Source organism: Ahaetulla prasina, chromosome 7, assembly GCF_028640845.1.
Source record: "Ahaetulla prasina isolate Xishuangbanna chromosome 7, ASM2864084v1, whole genome shotgun sequence".
Taxonomy (NCBI): Eukaryota; Metazoa; Chordata; class Lepidosauria; order Squamata; family Colubridae; genus Ahaetulla; species Ahaetulla prasina.
The window spans coordinates 62,954,299-62,972,622 of NC_080545.1; the positions used below are offsets into that span (position 1 = coordinate 62,954,299).

General features: G+C 34.4%; 1 protein-coding gene across 8 annotated transcripts in view; it reads left to right on the forward strand.

The window, feature by feature from the left end:
- CNOT4 (CCR4-NOT transcription complex subunit 4) overlaps positions 1–5,493 on the forward strand; it is a 99,212-nt gene extending 93,719 nt beyond the window's left edge. For 5 of the 8 annotated variants that reach the window (XM_058190116.1, XM_058190119.1, XM_058190118.1 and 2 more), the window contains 2 exons: positions 4,147–4,359; positions 5,018–5,493. In XM_058190116.1, coding sequence (XP_058046099.1) covers positions 4,147–4,359; positions 5,018–5,319 — 515 coding nt within the window. In that variant the 3' untranslated portion in view covers positions 5,320–5,493. The remainder of the gene's footprint in view (positions 1–4,146; positions 4,360–5,017) is intronic. The other 3 variants (XM_058190122.1, XM_058190123.1, XM_058190124.1) reach the window with 1 other exon arrangement.
- The last annotated feature ends 12,831 nt before the right edge of the window (positions 5,494–18,324 follow it).

The window sequence follows — 18,324 nt, forward strand, 5'->3', positions numbered from 1 at the left end:
ACATTATCACAGCCTGATTCAGCATAAGTAGCTGATAGGTGGTTGGCTTGGCCTCCCGGAATACCGCCAATCAGCTGTTCCAGGCTACGGTGATTGCCACAGCCCATCACCACCTCCCCACGTTGAGCTTTTTGGTCTCCGCATGTCACATTTTTGACCTCCTCACACTCCCTTTTAGACCTATTCCAGGCTGCCAGGATTGCCACAGCACATCGCCTTTGATCGCCGCCTCCGTATGTCACATTTTCAGTCTCCATGCATTGCATTTCTGGCCTCTGTGCATTGTGTTTTCAGCCTGGGAATCCCCACCGCCTGGAACTGGTCAAAAACATGATGTGTGGAGGCCAAAAACAGGGTGTGGGGAGGCCAAAAAATGCAACGCACAGAGGCAGCGATGAGCGGCAATTTGGTGTGGCGATCCCCACAGCCTGAAATGAGTATAAAACGGCCGTATGGAGGCTGATAACGTAACACACGGTTGTCCTTGACATTCTCCCAGGTTGCTTTCAGCATTGACAGTCTGTCAAGCTGACTGAGGAGGGGAGACCCCTTGAATATTCTGGCATTGGGATGAAGTCCATGCCGCTCACTACTTTGAACGGAGTTGGTCCCATACTACTGTGAACAGCATTATTGTACACAAACTCAGCGAAATCATGATCCTCAAGCCAAGCTTCAAAAGAAATCCAGTTATTTATTAGGAGCTTCATGTCCGCACATTCCAAGTGAAGCCAACTCTGACCCCACTTAATTTACATTCTGGCTCTGACCCTGTTTTCCCCCTCCCCATAAGGTGTGTCGTCAGTCACATTCTCCAACGAAGCAATTTCACGGGTTGTAGAGATTACTCTCCTCTGGCCACTGTGGGTAACCATGGAGACAGCCTTGACGGAGATATGGCTGAATGTGCTTTTGTCTTGACTGACATGCTACCTCGCTGCAGTTGCAAAGTTCATTTTCCCATCCCCCCTGCTTATGGCAACTCGAGGACAGGTCAGGGATGCTTTGTGAGTTGACAAACAGTTTTTCCATTGAAGTGCTTTTCTTGTCTCCACTTTTCTATTTACAAATAAAATTTTATATTGCTACTTAACTGTAGATATAACATACACGTTCAATTTCCAGTATAGTAATAATAGCCCAATTACTGTCAGTAGATTCACTGTTTATATGTTTTAGGTGTGTTTCTTAACAATTAACAGTTTCTTTTAAAAGATTTAAGACTAAACATATATTATTTCTACTATTTTTTTGATACGTGAAACATACCATTATAAGTCAAGAACAGCTTTTTAATTAGTGAATACAGCAAATAACTACTACACAATTGTATTAATAGCTAAACGAGAATATACTTTTATCAAGAGATCTTTAGAATTTCCAGAAATAATTACAATCCTAATAAATATATATGAAGTACCAAAGAATCCAAACATAGTGACTTCTGACCCACTGACATTTTTTTCTCAAAAACCTTTGAATATTGTGGATGCTCAGTGATAATTATATAATGTATTTTAATACAGATCTCCCTCCTAACATTACAGTTTTTTACCTACTAGGTGAGGGAAGTTTGGTCATAGGCTACAAATAATGACGACTTTTTAAAAAATTCTCCTTTTCTAATGCTGTTGAAGCACAGCATTAAAGTGAGGTCTTTCTAATCTTCAAAATACTAAGAAATGAACAACACTTGAAAGAACTAATTTTTAAGAACAATATTACCAATATTGACTTCACAAGTACCTTTTTTACAACTGAAAAGGAATATTAATAATATTAATACAAAATATTTGCAAACAAAAGCATATTAAACATTGTGTATGTCAGTAAATAAAATATTCTAGGTAATATTTATTTATTTATTTATTTTGTCACAACAATATATGTAACTATCATACAGAAAGGTTATATAGTATATAAAGGTATAGAAGAAAAGAAAAACAATAGGACAGGAACGGTAGGCACGTTTGTGCGCTTATGCATGCCCCTTATGGTCCTCTTAGGAATGGGGTGAGGTCAATAGTAGAAAGTTTTTGGTTAAAGCTTTTAGGATTATGAGAAGAGACCACAGATTCAGGTAAAGTATTCCAAGTACTGATGATTCTGTTACAGAAGTCATATTTTCTGCAATCTAGATTAAAGCGGTTGACATTAAGTTTAAATCTATTGGTTGCTCTTGTATTATTGCAATTAAAGCTGAAGTAGTCTTTGACAGGAAGGACATTACAATAGATGATTCTATGAGTTAAACTTAGGTCTTGTCGAAGGCGACGGAGTTCCAAGTTTTCCAAGCCCAGGATTTCAAGTCTAGTGGGATAAGGTATTTTGTTGTTTACAGAGGAATGGAGAACTCTTCTTGTAAAATATTTCTGGACACGTTCAATTGTATTGATGTCAGAGATATGGTGAGGGTTCCAAACAGGTGAGCTGTATTCTAGAATTGGTCTAGCAAATGTTTTATATGCTCTGGTTAGTAGTGTAGTGTTTTTGGAAAAGAAGCTACGCAAGATTAGGTTTACAATATAAGGCATAATTATTTAGAATTAAACAGCAAATTATAATTAAAAATATTGGTTATAATTTCTGTATTTAAGTGAAATTTCTTTTCCCCACCTCTCAATTTATAATAAGTCAAAAAAAAAAAAAAAAAGAAGAGAAGAGAATACAGGAAAGAGTTGCAGATGTATCTAGCTAATATTGAAGAGTAGACATCTGCATTATGGGACCGTTTTGCCAACATATCTTGAATTCTTGAGAAGGTTTAGTCAACTTGAAAAAGCTTCAGCTATCAAACTATTCATGTATACATTGGTAACAGCAATATTTTTTGTTTTCAGAAGTTTAATAGGAGTGACTTGCAAAATACTAGATGTAGTATAACTGTATGGTTTTCGTTCTCACTGTGTAAATTTGTGATAAAGATACAGAAGTGTTTTGGACTGGCTATTGGTACAAATCCTAATTGAAGACATCTTAAGTAATTCAATTTCCTCCTGTCAAAGAAGAAATGTTAAGGACAAGTTATACATGGATATGTAAACTGAATCAGAAATCATTCTGCAGTGCTAATCTGATCTCCTCCTTTTCTAGTCCTTTTGGTCTGTACTTTTGAAATGTAATGAGTGGAATTACATAACTCAGGTTTATATTGAATATGTTGAACACAAACTTATTGAATCAGTCCCTGAATCTATGGTCAAAATAGACTCTATATGACTCTTGAATATTTGAGGTTTGTTCCCTGAGAATACCTATTGATTTTCCCCAAAAGAAGGCATACTGCCTTAAGATATAGACATTCCATTGCTTTGATTACTATTGAAAAGTATTTTTCCTATAACTATGGCAAATCCATTTTAAATACAATACTACCTAATCAAGTGATTGTTGCCACATCTGATGGGGTATTTTCTAAATTGTATATTTGAGAGTAGTTCAGAGATTAAAAATCAAATTGTTGGAAGTTTCCTGTTATCATTAAAATAGCCACTAAATTTGTCTTCCTTAAAAAGTAGCCTTGGTGCAGCTTTGCAGATTAGTATGATAATGCATTTGGTCTTCCACTTTAGAGATTGTTAATTCTTTCTTTAAAATGTTAGAATGTCCTTCTCTCTTCATTCTTTTAGACAAAGCAGGCTGTTCTCACTTTCAGTATTTAGTACCTTTCCTTTTTAAAAAAAAACAACGGTAGATTTGGAAAGGTTTTATAGCTGTAATTCTGGTGAGGATTCTATAATCTTGCTTGTATCTCCTTTGTGTAGGGAACTGTTAAATACCCCTACCATTCAGCAAAGCAGGCAAAGTTATCAATAAGGAAGACCGCTTTCATATAAAAGATGTGATTTTTTTTTCTTGCTAGCAATGAAAGATTCATTCTTTTGTTTAACTATTGACTTTCTGCTCAGATTTAGTAGGGAAACATTTAGTTTTTTCGCCATTAGATGTTTAAATAATTCTATATTCTACAGCAGTTCAACACTGAAACTTCATCCTTATCATCGTCCCATTTTTTTGATAGAAAAACAGTTGTAAATGCTTAGAGAGCCACCATCTTTCACTAAAAACAGCATCTGTTTCTAACTTCAGCTTTTTATTTTCTATCTTTCATTTTCTTTTTTCTTTTTTTGTTGATAAATCTCCCAGACAACAACAGTTCTGTAGAGAGTTTAAATATGAAGGAATGGCAGGACGGGCTAAGGGCACTTCTACCGAACATTAACATCAACTTTGGTGGACTGCCCAATGCTACTTCCCCCTCCAACGCCAACCACAGTGTACCAACGTCCAACACTGCCACAACCGACAGCCTGAATTGGGACAGCCCTGGGAGCTGGATGGACCCCGCAATCATCACAGGTAACGATTTCTCGCTCATTCAGCTCCATTGACAATGATCAAGTGCATATTTGGCACAAATTAATCAATACACCTTTTTTGGAAAAAAATGCGGTGGTCTCTTCCAGCTTCCATCTACCAACTTTCAAGAGGCCCAGAAATCTTAGAACAAATGAACATTAATACCCCACAGTCTTTTCTTTTGCATGCCAGGCGTCTTTCTTAGCATATCTGAGGTTTCTGTCGGTTTCCACATCAACAAGATGGCATGCTTTTCTGTGCAATATAGTTCCTGTGCTACTGGATTTTAACTGGATTATTGTTTTCATTAAAAAGGGACATACTCCACTGTTTATAAAGCTCTCTTTATAAGGCTGTTTTCCTTGGAATGGTTAATTATGATTTGGAAAGGTAGAAAAGGAAATAATTGTATGTTATTACGGAAAAATGTTTGGGCAGTGTGAAAAATCATCTTAAGGGACAAATCTCCCCAGGAAAACTCAGCTTCAGTTGTGTTTGAAAAACTGTATTCATATCATTTCATTTCTGCAAGCCAATAATTATTTTTCTGATTTTGCTACTGATTAAATTGCACTGGTTAAATTGTCGTACTTCATATATGTAGTTCTTGCTTGCTTTGAGTAACCTCTGTCTCCTCCTGTGTTTCTCTTCTTTCTAGGTATCCCAGCCTCCACTGGAAACAGTTTAGACTCTCTTCAAGACGACAATCCGCCGCATTGGCTAAAGTCTCTTCAGGCTCTCACAGAGATGGATGGCCCCAGTGCTGCCCCAACACAGACCCCCCACAGTAACCCCTTCAGTACACAAATTCCATTGCACAGAGCCAGTTGGAACCCCTATTCCCCTCCTTCAAACCCTGCCAGTTTCCACTCTCCTCCCCCAGGCTTTCAGACAGCTTTCAGACCCCCCAGTAAACCCCCCACAGATTTACTACAGAGCTCAGCGTTGGATCGTCATTAGGAAAAGTACAAAAACATTAGAAATGCAGGAATTGCTCCTCCCAGACTTCCTGTACCCACCTATGGCCCCTCTTTCATATTTTTCTTTCTGAAGAATCTGGTTCCTGGTCAAAAATCTTTCTCAACCAGCTTCCAAATGCAATGCAATCACAGGGTCATAACTAGTATCTTTTTTCTTAAGTTTTGCTGAGTCGGTGTTTGAAATACACTGTTTAAAAACTATTTCTTTAAACACACTAAGAGAGAGAAATCAAAGTGCATAATATTTTCATGAATCTTTTGCACATAATTATTTTAGCGTAGCAGAAAAATGTCATGTGGACAATAGAAGACAATAATACAAAATTCAGAATCCAATGTAGAAATATATTGAGGAAAAGCAGTGGCCTAACATTCGTGTTGCATTCTGTGAGTTGATTATACAGGGAAATGCTTTTTTTTTTCTTTTTTCTCTTGAAGGGTGGGACAGTTTTGTCAGTAATGTTTTGGCATAAAGTAGGTGAAAGACAATTTGCCTGTAGAAATAACTGACATGTTGGTAAGAAATGATTTAACAGAGGGAATTTTAAAAGTTTTGGCTTTAGATTTCAAATAAATATAATGTTTTAAAAATATCACAGATTTAATACCTAGCATATACATAATATAATTATAAGCAGCTGAAACACGAGTGATATTCACTTCAATCTTTCTGTCTTCTTGTCAGTCTCTTTTTTTTAAATCACCTGATTAAGACACTCTGAGATAGCACTGCATTGGGGCCACAAGACCATCATCAGGAGCGCAACCTTTGACGACCTCTGCCTGCAGCTTTTACTTAACCTTGTAGTTTCTGGACGTTTGTGCAGTATTGAAAGACGGGGGAAAAAAAGAAACATAAAATTAAACATGGTTATAACCTGACGCTAAAACTAAAAACAAGGAAATGTACCTCTTTCTTCAGAATTAAAACTAAAATCTTAAATAAAACAGAAAACTTGATGACAACCTTCTGTGCATTCTCTTTTTTTTTCTGTTTTATGTATATGTCAATTTCTGTGATAACATTTCCAAAAAAATTATTGAGGCTTTGTACTCCCCATGGAGCATTTGACGTCCTTACCTTAACACCATTATTTATATTTTTATGTCCTGTCTCATTCTCAAATAAATGTTATGCCACCCTCCCTGAGAATTCTTTCTCCTCTGCTTTTAAAGTCAAGAATTTTTAATTTAAGCAGACCAGACTGTCTTATTAGATTAGAACTGGCATTTTGTAGGATATTCCTAATAGTCATGCCTAATTGAATTTGTACCTTCATTTTAAAAATCATGATTGGACTTAATATATTTAAAGATCATATTTACTACCTCAGCGTTTCTTTGGCTGGAGAATTCTGGGAGTTGAAGTCTATCCATCTTAAAGCAGCCGAGGTTGAGAAACACTACACTACCTTAATCAGATCTCATATTTTAGAAATGAAAATGATTCAGTATGTTAAGAAAACATTTTATCCAGGGAAAGAGTTTTGCAAGCTGAAAAATACAGTTGTGATTCTTGTCAACTTCACACAAATACAGAAGTCACAGAAATATAAAGAAAGCAAGAAATTTGCATCCAAAATTTGCATTTCCTGACAGTGGGAATATTCCATTCCCACTTCAGAGAACGAATACTGGTATTTGCCTTTTTTCTTGCTACATATCAGTGTGTACTGTTCCCTATTGTAGATAATCAAAAAGTTGAATCATAAAGGCTTGCCTCAGTTATATTTTTAGTCTGATAAATCTATGCAATACCATCCTAGGAACAAGTTGTATCTGAACTATCTTATCTTTCCAGCTTCATGTACTTCATGCACTCTACTCTAAACAAAGCTATCAATTTCTGAAATCAGTTTTCTGTCACATCTAAATCAGCAAATGCTAATTTTAAAGACTTCATCAGAATATAAAGAATAGCAAGAGGTTGGAAGCTATTGTTACTGGCTGTTAGCTAGAAATTGTGGAAATTTTTCAATCCTTCCTCCATGAAACTGTTAGTGGGACTTTTTAGTTCTGATATGCCATTACCCTTTACCAAACGAAAAATTACTAGGATAGCATATATAGAAACATAATTTCATCCTAGACTAGATTAGGCTTCCTAGGCTAAATAAACCGTAGTTCAAATCACTTGAAGATCTTCCCACATAGGCAGTTATACAATTGCAAATTATTGAGTTGATTCTGAAACTTAATAAAATTTGGCAGCACATAGTTAGAGCTGGCCATCAACTTACAACAATTTGTTTAGTGATAGTTTTAAGTTACAACAGCACTGAAAAAAGTGACCTGTGACCATTTTTCACACAATTGTTGCAACATTCCCTTATTCAAGTAATCAAAATTCAGGTGCTTAGCAACTGACTCATATTTATGACAGTTGCAGTGTCCCGGGGTCATGTGATCACCTTTTGAGACTACCTGAAGAATAAAGTCAGTGGGGAAGCCTGATTCATTTAACTGCTTTGTTACTAACTTTAACAACTATAGTGATTCACTTAGCAACTATGGCAAGAAAGGTCGTAAAATGGGGCAAACCCCAACTGTCTCAGTAACAGAAATTTTGGGCTCAATTGTGGTTGTAGGTTGAGGACTACCTGTATATTCTGTATTAGAGTATTCAGTTAAAACACCTTCAAGGTGAAAACTATTCTCGCTCAGAATAAACATTTGGACTGGCCCAATGAAGAGGTGACTTACTATTTTGTGCCACTGCAGGAAACCAAATGTACAGTACCGTTTTGTAGGTTTCATGTTGATACATTTACTGCACAGAGTAATGTTGGTGCATTTAGGCTTGTAAATAACAAAACATGTGAGTTAGTGACAATTGCTTCTTTTAAACCTACAGGATGTCACCCACCTTCAGTTCTAACATTCCATAAATCGTTGACATTTTTCTTTTGGTTTGGAAAGAGCAATTAATTGCTAATTTTTCATAATTAATGAGATGCTGACTACTTTATAGCCTTATTAAAAAATTAAGTTGGGGCTCTGTTAGCCAGGATAGATGAAGACTTATGTATAACACAAACATTTCTATTTTGTGTCTTATTATTATTGAAGTCTCATACCCTATTACAATTTGAGCTTTTTTCAAGGCTTCTGTTAGGTTGACATGTCCTGATTAAAGAATATTCGATGTCCCAGTAAAGATGCCCTCTATCAAAGTTGCATATTTCTCCCCAAAATTGAAGTGTAGCTTTGTGAACTTGTGTACATGTGTGTAACTTCAAGTGAACTTGGCTCCTGGTGACTACCTGGATGAATCCCTGCAGTTTTCTCAAGATTTTTGGAAATGGTTTGCCATTGCCTCCTTCCTAGGGCTGAGAAAGAGTGACTGGCCTAAGGTGACCAGCTGGTTTTATGCCTAAAACTCAATAATTTCCCAGCTTCTATTCTGGTGCCTTAACTGTAACACCAAACTAGCTCTCTAATATGTAAATACATTACTTATATTACCTGTTATAAAGTCTTCTGGAAGAAAAACAGTAACATTTATTTATCTCTTTAATGTTTTCTAGCAGCAGTCTTGTTGAGTTTTCCATTGGGAAGGGAACAATATATTTGAAATATGCTGCCTTATTTAAAAAAAAATTAAAACAGAATTCTTCAGTCCCCTTGTGTCTGAGTCCTTGTGACATTTCTATTCTTAATTTTTCTAGTATTAAACAAAAAAGTTTACTTTTTCTTTCTCTAAGTATTAACATTTTATCAAGCACCTATTGAGGGAGTTTGAAATTTTTGAAAAAGTAAAGTTTTATCATTTTAACTGCCTCAGTTTAACCAAAATATTTTAATCTCCCTTATTCCTGATTTTCATTTCTTGTTTTAACTTCTGATACATTGAGATAAAATATAATTAAAGTTTCTTAATGTTTTTGATTATATTAATTATAATATAATTATAATATATAAATAATAGATATTGTATAATTATATTAATTCCTAAATCCAAACCCACTACTGTATTTAAATTATTAGCTATCCTTGTACTTTAGGAAAAATTTGGAAGAATTTTCTGGAAGAACTCAGTTCTGATTTTGAAATTTTGCTACCATCCCTAATTTTCAAAATCTATACTAATATATTTACTTGTATTACTAAAAATCCAATTTATCTCTTTAATTTTTTTATTGTTATAAAAACTATTACTATATTTCTATAACAAGAATTAATAATTGATAGGATAATTGATAGCTATGCTTGGTAGTTCTTGAAATTATTTCTGATTCATATTTCTTAGTTATTTATTGCACATTGATTATATTATAAATCTGATTTACTGTGTGGAAAAAGAAATTGGCAGATTTAAAGTTTGTTTTAAAAGTAGTGCTTTCTGTACAGTCAATTGCTTTAAATATCTCTAATGAGCATACTGATAGAGAAACATTAATTTTCAAGCATGAATAATAGTTTTCTGGTGGGGCTAGATATATTTCTTTTTGGAATGAAATCTGATTGGTTAGGCTGTATAATTTCTCCCATAAGTAAATTAAGAAGTTTGGCTAGTAGTTTAGTATATTATGATAAATATGGACAGAGATAAGTCTGTAAGAAGATAATTCCAATGAATCATTGTACGATTTAGGAATTAAAGGTATTTTAGAATTGCACTAACATGAGAGAAGAAAATTACCTTAATGACAAAAATTATCATTTAATAATATTTTTAAATGCCTTACAGAACTCATCAGTTAGAACCTGGGAATTTTCTACTTTCAATATTTTTTTTTTAATGTAAACTTTTAATTGTAAAAATGAGTCTAAATTCACAGCATCAGAAAATTTAGGTTATCTGAATACTTATATTTTCTGTCACAAGGTTTTTAGAAGTATTAGTTTGCAAACTAGAATTGCCTTCAGTGAGTTGGGTGGCATGCAAGCTTGATAAATAAATAAAACTTTTAAATAAGATTTTTTATTATTGATGAAGTGACCATAAGTATCATTTATTGCCTTTACATTTATTGCCTTTACTTTCCTTTTCCTTTTGGAAGCTTATTTTCCAATAATCTTGAGTTTTTATTGTCAAATACGTAGTATTTTTGATTTGTATAAAAAAATGAGCTAATAATTATGCCAGTTTCTAAATATCAAGTCTTTTCCCTCTCTTAATGTTTAGGTGTATATATTAATTGAGTCTGAATTTTATCCACATATATTTAAATTCTGAAGATAATACCAGAAAACTCAATTTGGTTAGTGGTTAGGGCACCCGGCTGGAATGTGGGAAACCATGAGTTCTACTTCCACTTTAGCCATGAAAGCCAACTGGGTTACTTTGGGCCAGTCATTCTACTCACAGGATTGTGGGGAAAATAATAAGAGGAAGGTGTGTTGCCTATGTTCTCTGCCTTGAATTATTTGTAAAAATAATGCAGACAGGATACAAATAAATAGTACATTCATTATGTTGATTTCTTTTTATTCTGCTCATTTACATTGTATTTTCACCTCTTATATATTGGATTATCTCTATTTGGATTAATTTATGCAAAAAATAAGGGCCAAATATAGTCTATCCTCACATGGGATTGGTATCTCTTTGAATAATATGTAAAGCCCTTTGTGAGTGGATGCTTTGTGCTAGAGATATCGGTACATTCATGCAGTTATATCAAATTCTGCAAATCTTTAGATGCTAAAAATTATCTTCTATTTTCCTGATTATTTGTTCTATCAACTGTCGCACCTGCATCAATATTTAAATTAGTCCATAGAGCCAAATTCTAGCCAAATCTATTTAAGGCTTTCATAAATTTTTGTATAAACTTGATTGACTCTGACTTGGAATGTAGGTAGAGACCAAGTTATAATTTTACTATCAAATTTCCCTTTAATAAAAAGCAATCTTCCCTTTATGTTTTTGAATCTTTTCTACATAATGTCTACATTAGCATAAAATGAGATGGTTATCTTTGTTGACTTGGTTCTAAAATCTTTAATTTTTTTTCTGATGTATATATTTTCTGTAACCTATAGATTGAAGAATCTTAAATATTAACTGATTCTAATTCTTTAATTGGGTCACTTAGCTTCCAGCATTTAAAAGACCTATCCTTGTCTTGCTTACTATTCTTACAAAATAGCAATGATTAAATTTGTGAGGTTATTATGAATTTTCATATTAATTATCCTTTTTGCTCCCACACTGTTTTACTTCACCCATCCCTAGTTCTCTCCTTTATTTACTCCCCCCATCTCTCACCTTCCCAGCCTGTTAAATCTTCTGACTAGTCTAATTTAGGGGATTACTGAACTTCATCTCCTCTCTTTCCAGCTAGCCTTGTCTTTACATCACCTTTAAAACAATTCTCTCTGTTTTGTCTTTCTTCCTAGCTAATATTATCATTATTATTATTATTATTTGATAATAAACATTATCAAACGTGTAAATTATAACCAGCAACTGTTTTATGAGTCCAAATACTAAAAGACCCCTTTGTTAAATCTTCTAAAGAGTTATATGAGTTTCTTAAACATTAAAGATTATTCTGTATTCTCTATGAAAGCATTTGAAAACTGTTCATTTCTGGAATGTTTAAATCTGTTCCTTGGGGTTGAAGTATTAGCTTGAAAACTAACTTTTATACCTTCTTTCTCTTTTTAATAATTATTCTATCAGAGGTTTGAAGCTTGTACTATGGTAAGACTAATGTCATGGAAAACTAACACTGTATCTCTGTCTGCAAAATTTCTGTGGATTTTTTTCTTTCACCTGATCATTTAAAATTTTATTAATATATTTCTTGATTTTTGGATTTTGTTGAATTTAGGAGCAAATCTTCAAAAGTGGAAACTTTTTGAAATAAATTAGCTATTTGCTGTATTTTCCCTAATTCATCTAACTCTGAAATTATCTATTCTGCCCAAGTCCTAAAGATCAGCCAAATACATTTTAACGTCATTAATATATTTGTGAACTTTTCCAATATCAAGCTCATTTTTCACAGTTTTTTCTTAGTCTGAGTTATTTCTTAAACTTGAAAAGACAATGCTTAGTTGTTTATTAACTTGTTCAAACGTACCTGCCAAGCCCATTCAATCTAAAGTAGTTGATTTATCCAGATCCTCTATTAGTTCTTTAATTGTTTAAGTAGATTTCCTGTTGAGACAATTTCCAAATTTTTTAAGGATAGCATTCAGGCTTTGCATCTTCCAAAGGGGCAATTGTCATTACCATCTTTTCACTGAACAAATTGTTGTCTCAGCCATCTTGACTCATCCATGTATGCCTTGTTTGTCTGCCATGTTGGGGGTTTTTGGGGGCATTTTGCTATTGTTAATCTTTCAATTAATTAAATCTTATGTTAAAAATAAGCAGCAATAATGATCAAGAAAAGTGGGCGGGGAAGTGAACATGGAGCTCAAAACACTATCATCTCTAATATCTAGCTGCTCCTCTGAGATTGGGCTCTAGTTATGAACTCATTCTTTAGCCAAATTGCTGTACTTCAGTCTCTACCAAATTATAATATGGGGGTAATATGGAACAGCTAAAAGAATTAAAAATACAGGTGAAGTTTAGAGTATTTGGCGATGATGATAAAAAGAAATTTGTTAATGCTTTTGTGCAAGGTACAGCCTATATAAAATATATTGAACCTTTGCTCAGTGAAAAGGCAAAGACAGCATTTTACTCATATGCTCATTTTCTATGTCTCATAGACATAAAGTCAGTGTCAGACGATTTGCTAGAAGTAGTAACTGCAATATATTTGTACACAAGGGTAGATCATTCCTACGACCATTCATATTATTTCCAGGAAATAGTTTTAGTAATACTCATGCCAACTTTTTCTTTGTGTAAAATAATTAAGTCTAAATAATTTTTGTGATGCATATATTTTACACAAACTGAAATAATATTCATTAGGAATTGGTAACTCTGCATTATCCACTAAGGTTAACTTATCTCTTTGCATTTCCTGAGCTTATGTGCCAAGGTCTTTTCTACTTCACATTATCCATAACTGATAAGGCCAATTGTGGAGTATGACTAGAGTTTCAATGCTCTCTGGAAAGTAGTTTTTTAAATGAGAAATGTGAACTAAGAGCAAGGACACACAAATGCATACACTGAAGAAAAAAACTACAAGGCCACATAACAGGGACAAAAACTGCTTTCAAAAATGCATATTGTAAAACTACAAAAATAAACATTAGAAAAATGAATACCAGAATGTGGATTATTATGGAATTTTACTAAGATGACATTATTACAAAAATAAGAAACAAAGGAAGGAAAATGTTCTAAAAACTTTACAAATTGAAAAAGACCGTCCAAATTCATATTGGTATGCTAGAGAATTCCAGTGGTCAGACAGTAAATGATTGTTTAACAAAGAGGAAAGGAGCATATTGAAATTTTGTACAATAGAAATACCAAATTCAAAGATAACTTGGAAGATATTCCCTATTTATAAGAATCTTTAATATTAGAAGATGAAGTTAGATCAGTGATTACCAATTGAAAGTCTGCAAGAATTGTTGGAATATCTACAGAAGTATGAAAACAACAAAAGTATCAGTAAAGATTCTAAGCAAGAAATGTTAGAAATGCTAAGAAATGTGGAGAATGATATAATGGCCAACAGATTGGAAGAAGTCAGTCTACATATTAATACCAAAGAAAGGAGTCTTTACAGGATCTGCAAACTATTGCATAAGTTTCTTGATTTCACATGTTAGAAAAATAATGTTTAGGATTATCCAATGTATCATTGGGAAATGCTGGCATGGAAAGGGAGATGCCAAATATTCAAGATGACTTTAGAAAAAGCAAGGAGCAAGAGGTGTTATTACTGATGCATGCTGGGTAAGTGAGAAAGCCAAAGAATGACAGAAATAAGTCAATCATTAGTTGTTTCAAACTATCGAACTATGGAAAAGGGAGAATTCCAAAACATCTCATTTTCCTCATGAGAAAGCCATAAAGACAGGAAGTCACATTCTAGATGGAACATGGCAAAACTGATCTGCAAAGGAGTGAAATAAGATTGCATATTATCCCCTTATTTATTCAAACTATATACTTAATATATATTGAGTGAAGTTGAAATGGAAGAAGATGAGTAAGGTTTTAAAACTAGAAAAAGAAACAATAATCTGCATTCTATTGACAGTAGTAATCTGAGACCTAAACATGCAAATCATTTGGAAGCTCTAGTAAGCCAAGTCAAGGATAGCAGTGAAGAATGGGAATAAGGTTAAATATAAATAAGACCAAACTAACAAAAACAGGTACAGAAAACCAGCCTTAAGAATTTACAATGAAGATGCAAATAGTTTCTGATGTGGGCCACAATTGAGCCCCAAATTTCCGTTGCTAATCAAGGCAGTTTTTAAGTGAGTCACACTCCATTTTATTACCTTTTTTGCCATAACTGTTAAGCAATCATTGCAGTTGTTAGGTGAAGTATGCAGCCATTAAGTGAATCTCAATTTCCCCATTGACTTTGCTTGCTGGAAGCCAGCTGTGAAATTATAAAGGGTAATCACGTGCCCCTGGATATTGCAACTGTCACAAATAGATGCTAGTTTTCAAGTGCCAAAATTTTGGTCACGTGACCACGAGGATGCTACAACAGTCAGAAGTGTGAAAAATTCCCTTTTTTCAGTGCTTTGTAACTTTGAATGGTCACTAAATGAATGAATGTAAGTTGAGGACTTCCTGTACCAAAGTGGTGAATAGCTTCTACTTTTTAAGATCAACCACTACTTAAGAGTCTCTTTGACGCAGTTGTTGTTGTCTCTTCTCTGTCATGGACATATTTAGTTCACCCTGTCTCCATTGGAAGTTGAAGTTTGTGCACTTTAATATTAGAGAGGGTTCTTGAAAATACTCTGGATAGTCAGAAAAACAAACTAATAGTCAGAAAATAGTCAGAAAAACAAACAAGCCGGTTGGGTGACTCAGTTCTAAGAAGATGGCAGTGGCAAACCATTTCTGAAAATCCTGCCAAGATAAGTGCAGGGACTTATCCAAGTAGTCACCATGAGTCAAGACTGACTTGAAGGCATCAAAATAAAAATAAAAATGCAAAGACCCAGTTCCACTGACAACCATAATGCTAAAAAGATAAAAATAAAAAGAGGATAGCCAATAGCAATTGTAAATTTGAAGTACCCTAATATCCGTCCAATGCAGCATCTAATAGCCAGCAGGCAAATAGATTCCCTAGAAGTTCATTAGCACAATGCATTGTCCCAATTTTGTTCTAGGAATCCTTTTTTAAACCTTCTATATTAATTTCCTATGACATAGAAGGATTTGAAGAACCAAATTACGAGTCAACAACTTGATTGCAAAGATGGTATTCAAAGATGGTAAAAATATTTTTAAACAGTTTCAGTTATGAAACACAACCTATACTAGAAAAATCAATAATTTCTCCTTTGCCCTTCTTTTGTTTGGTCGTATTCCTACATTTAAAAAAATATTTAATTGAATTCAATGAACTTTAAAAAGAAGAAGAATGCATTACTATTCCCTTAATTTACTAATTAAGATTGTAATATAATACCAACAAATATTTTATGGAAGATGTTAGGAAGTGATTATTAGATTACAAAAAAAGCTCTATACGTAGGAAAAAATTATCCCAGACAACTTTTGTTGAATGTGACATTCAACAATGTCTAACAATGTCCAACAAACATTGATCTGTTTGTACCACATGATGTATGATTTTCTTAAATTATGTTCTATAACTTGCATTCATTAGATGATCCTATTTAGCCAGTTAAGGTTCTTTCCTCTTATTTAAAAGAGGTCTGATAATTATTATGCATTAATAATACATATAGTTCCTATGATTAATATTAAAACATCTTGTAGCTCTTTGTAGATTTTAGTTTTGCATTGCTTATTTCTCTATTATTAATAATTTTTATTCTTCCAGAAATTTTTCATAGTCTGTAGGCATATGTAGTTTCGTATGCCTTGGTAAGGCCACACTTGGAATACTGCATTCAGTTTTGGTCGCCACGATGTAAAAAAGATGCTGAGACTCTAGAAAGATGCTGAGACTCTAGAAAGAAAGAGTGCAGAGAAGAGCAACAAAGATGATTAGGGGACTGGAGGCTAAAATATATAAAAGAACGGTTGCAGGAACTGGGTATGTCTAGTTTAATGAAAAGAAGAACTAGGGAGACATGATAGCAGTGTTCCAATATTTCAGGGGTTGCCACAAAGAAGAGGGAGTCGGGCTGTTCTCCAAAGCACCTGAGGGTAGAACAAGAAGCAATGGGTAAAAACTAATCAAGGAAAGAAGCAACTTAGAACTAAGGAGAAATTTCCTGACAGTTAGAACAATTAATAAGTGGAACAATTTGCCTGCAGAAGTTATAAATGCTCCAACACTGGAAATTTTTAAGAAAATGTTGGATAACCATCTGTCTGAGATGGTGTAGGGTTTCCTGCCTGGGCAGGGGGTTGGACTAGAAGGCCTCCCTTCCAACTCTGTTATTTATTTATTTAATATGGAGGGGTTGCAAAATTTTACAGTTTTAATGGTACATATGCTGGTCAATGACCAACATAAAATCACATGACCCCAGGATGCTGCAACTGTCATAAATACCAGTACATACTGGTTGCCATTGGCAAGTTTCCCAAGGGGTTTCTGATGAGCAGAGTCAATGAGGGAACAACCATAGCAAAAATTTGTAAAATTGGACACAGCACACGTAATAATCTGATCACTTACTGATTTATTTATTTTATTTTATTAAACTTTTATACCACCCTTCTCCCAAAGGACTCAGGGCGGTGTACAGCCAGAAGATAAAAAACACGATAAATATACAATTAAAACACCAAACTAAAAACAGAGCATATTAGAAAATTGGCCAACATTAAAAAAATTAAAATTTAAAATTCAAAACCCTAAAATAATAAAACCCCAATTAAAATTTAATAAAACTATTAAGCCAGTCCTGCTTAAATAAATAAGTGTGTTTTCAGCTCACGGCGAAAGGTCTGAAGATCAGGCACTTGGCGTAATCCAGGGGGAAGTTTGTTCCAGAGCGTAGGAGCTCCCACAGAGAAGGCCCTGCCCCTGGGGGCTGCCAGCCGACATTGTTTGGCGGACGGCACCCTGAGAAGACCCTCTCTGTGTGAGCGTACGGGTCGGTGGGAAGCATGAGGTAACAGCAGGCGGTCCCGTAAGTACCCGGGTCCTAAGCCATGGAGCGCTTTAAAGGTGGTAACCAAAATCTTAAAGCGCACCCGAAAGACCACAGAAAGCCAGTGCAAGCCGTGCAGGATTGGTGTTACATGAGAGCAACGAGTTGCTCCCACTATTACCCACGCAGCTGATGGACATTTCTGTCCCAACTGTGGTTGTAAGTCAAAGACTTCCTGTAGTGTGTATGGATAATGAAGAAATAACCTACAGTGCAGTGGTCTTCCAGTAACAACCACAATTAAGCCCAGAATTTTGGTTGTACATCATTGCAGTTATTAAGTGAATAATGTCATCACTGGATGCCAAGCATCCAAATCACAATCATGTGACTGCAGGAACTCTGTGATGATCATAAATATGAGGACTGATTCTAAGTCACTTTTTTCAGCACCATCATAACTTGAACAGTTGCTAAACAAATGTCAAAAGTAGAGGACTACCTGTAGGGTTTATGTTCTTAACCTGAACAAAGAGAGACAGGATCTTACATGTTATGCTGGACAGTAGGTTTTCCATTTATCAGAATGCTAAAAAACATGCTGATATTTTTAAAATATATTTTAATTGACTTCACATGTTGATCTTGTTAATATGTGGTATACATCAAAAGTGGTGAACTTTTCCTTTAGATACAGGTAGATTCTGTCTCTCCCAGTCTTCTGAAGTTTTGCAAGAAACATTTGATGCTTTCACCAGAAGGATTTGGCTAAGAGTAAAAAAGAGAAAGAATATGGATATTTTGTGTATTGAATTATAGCAGAGGAACTTTGTGTATTTAATGTGTGGAA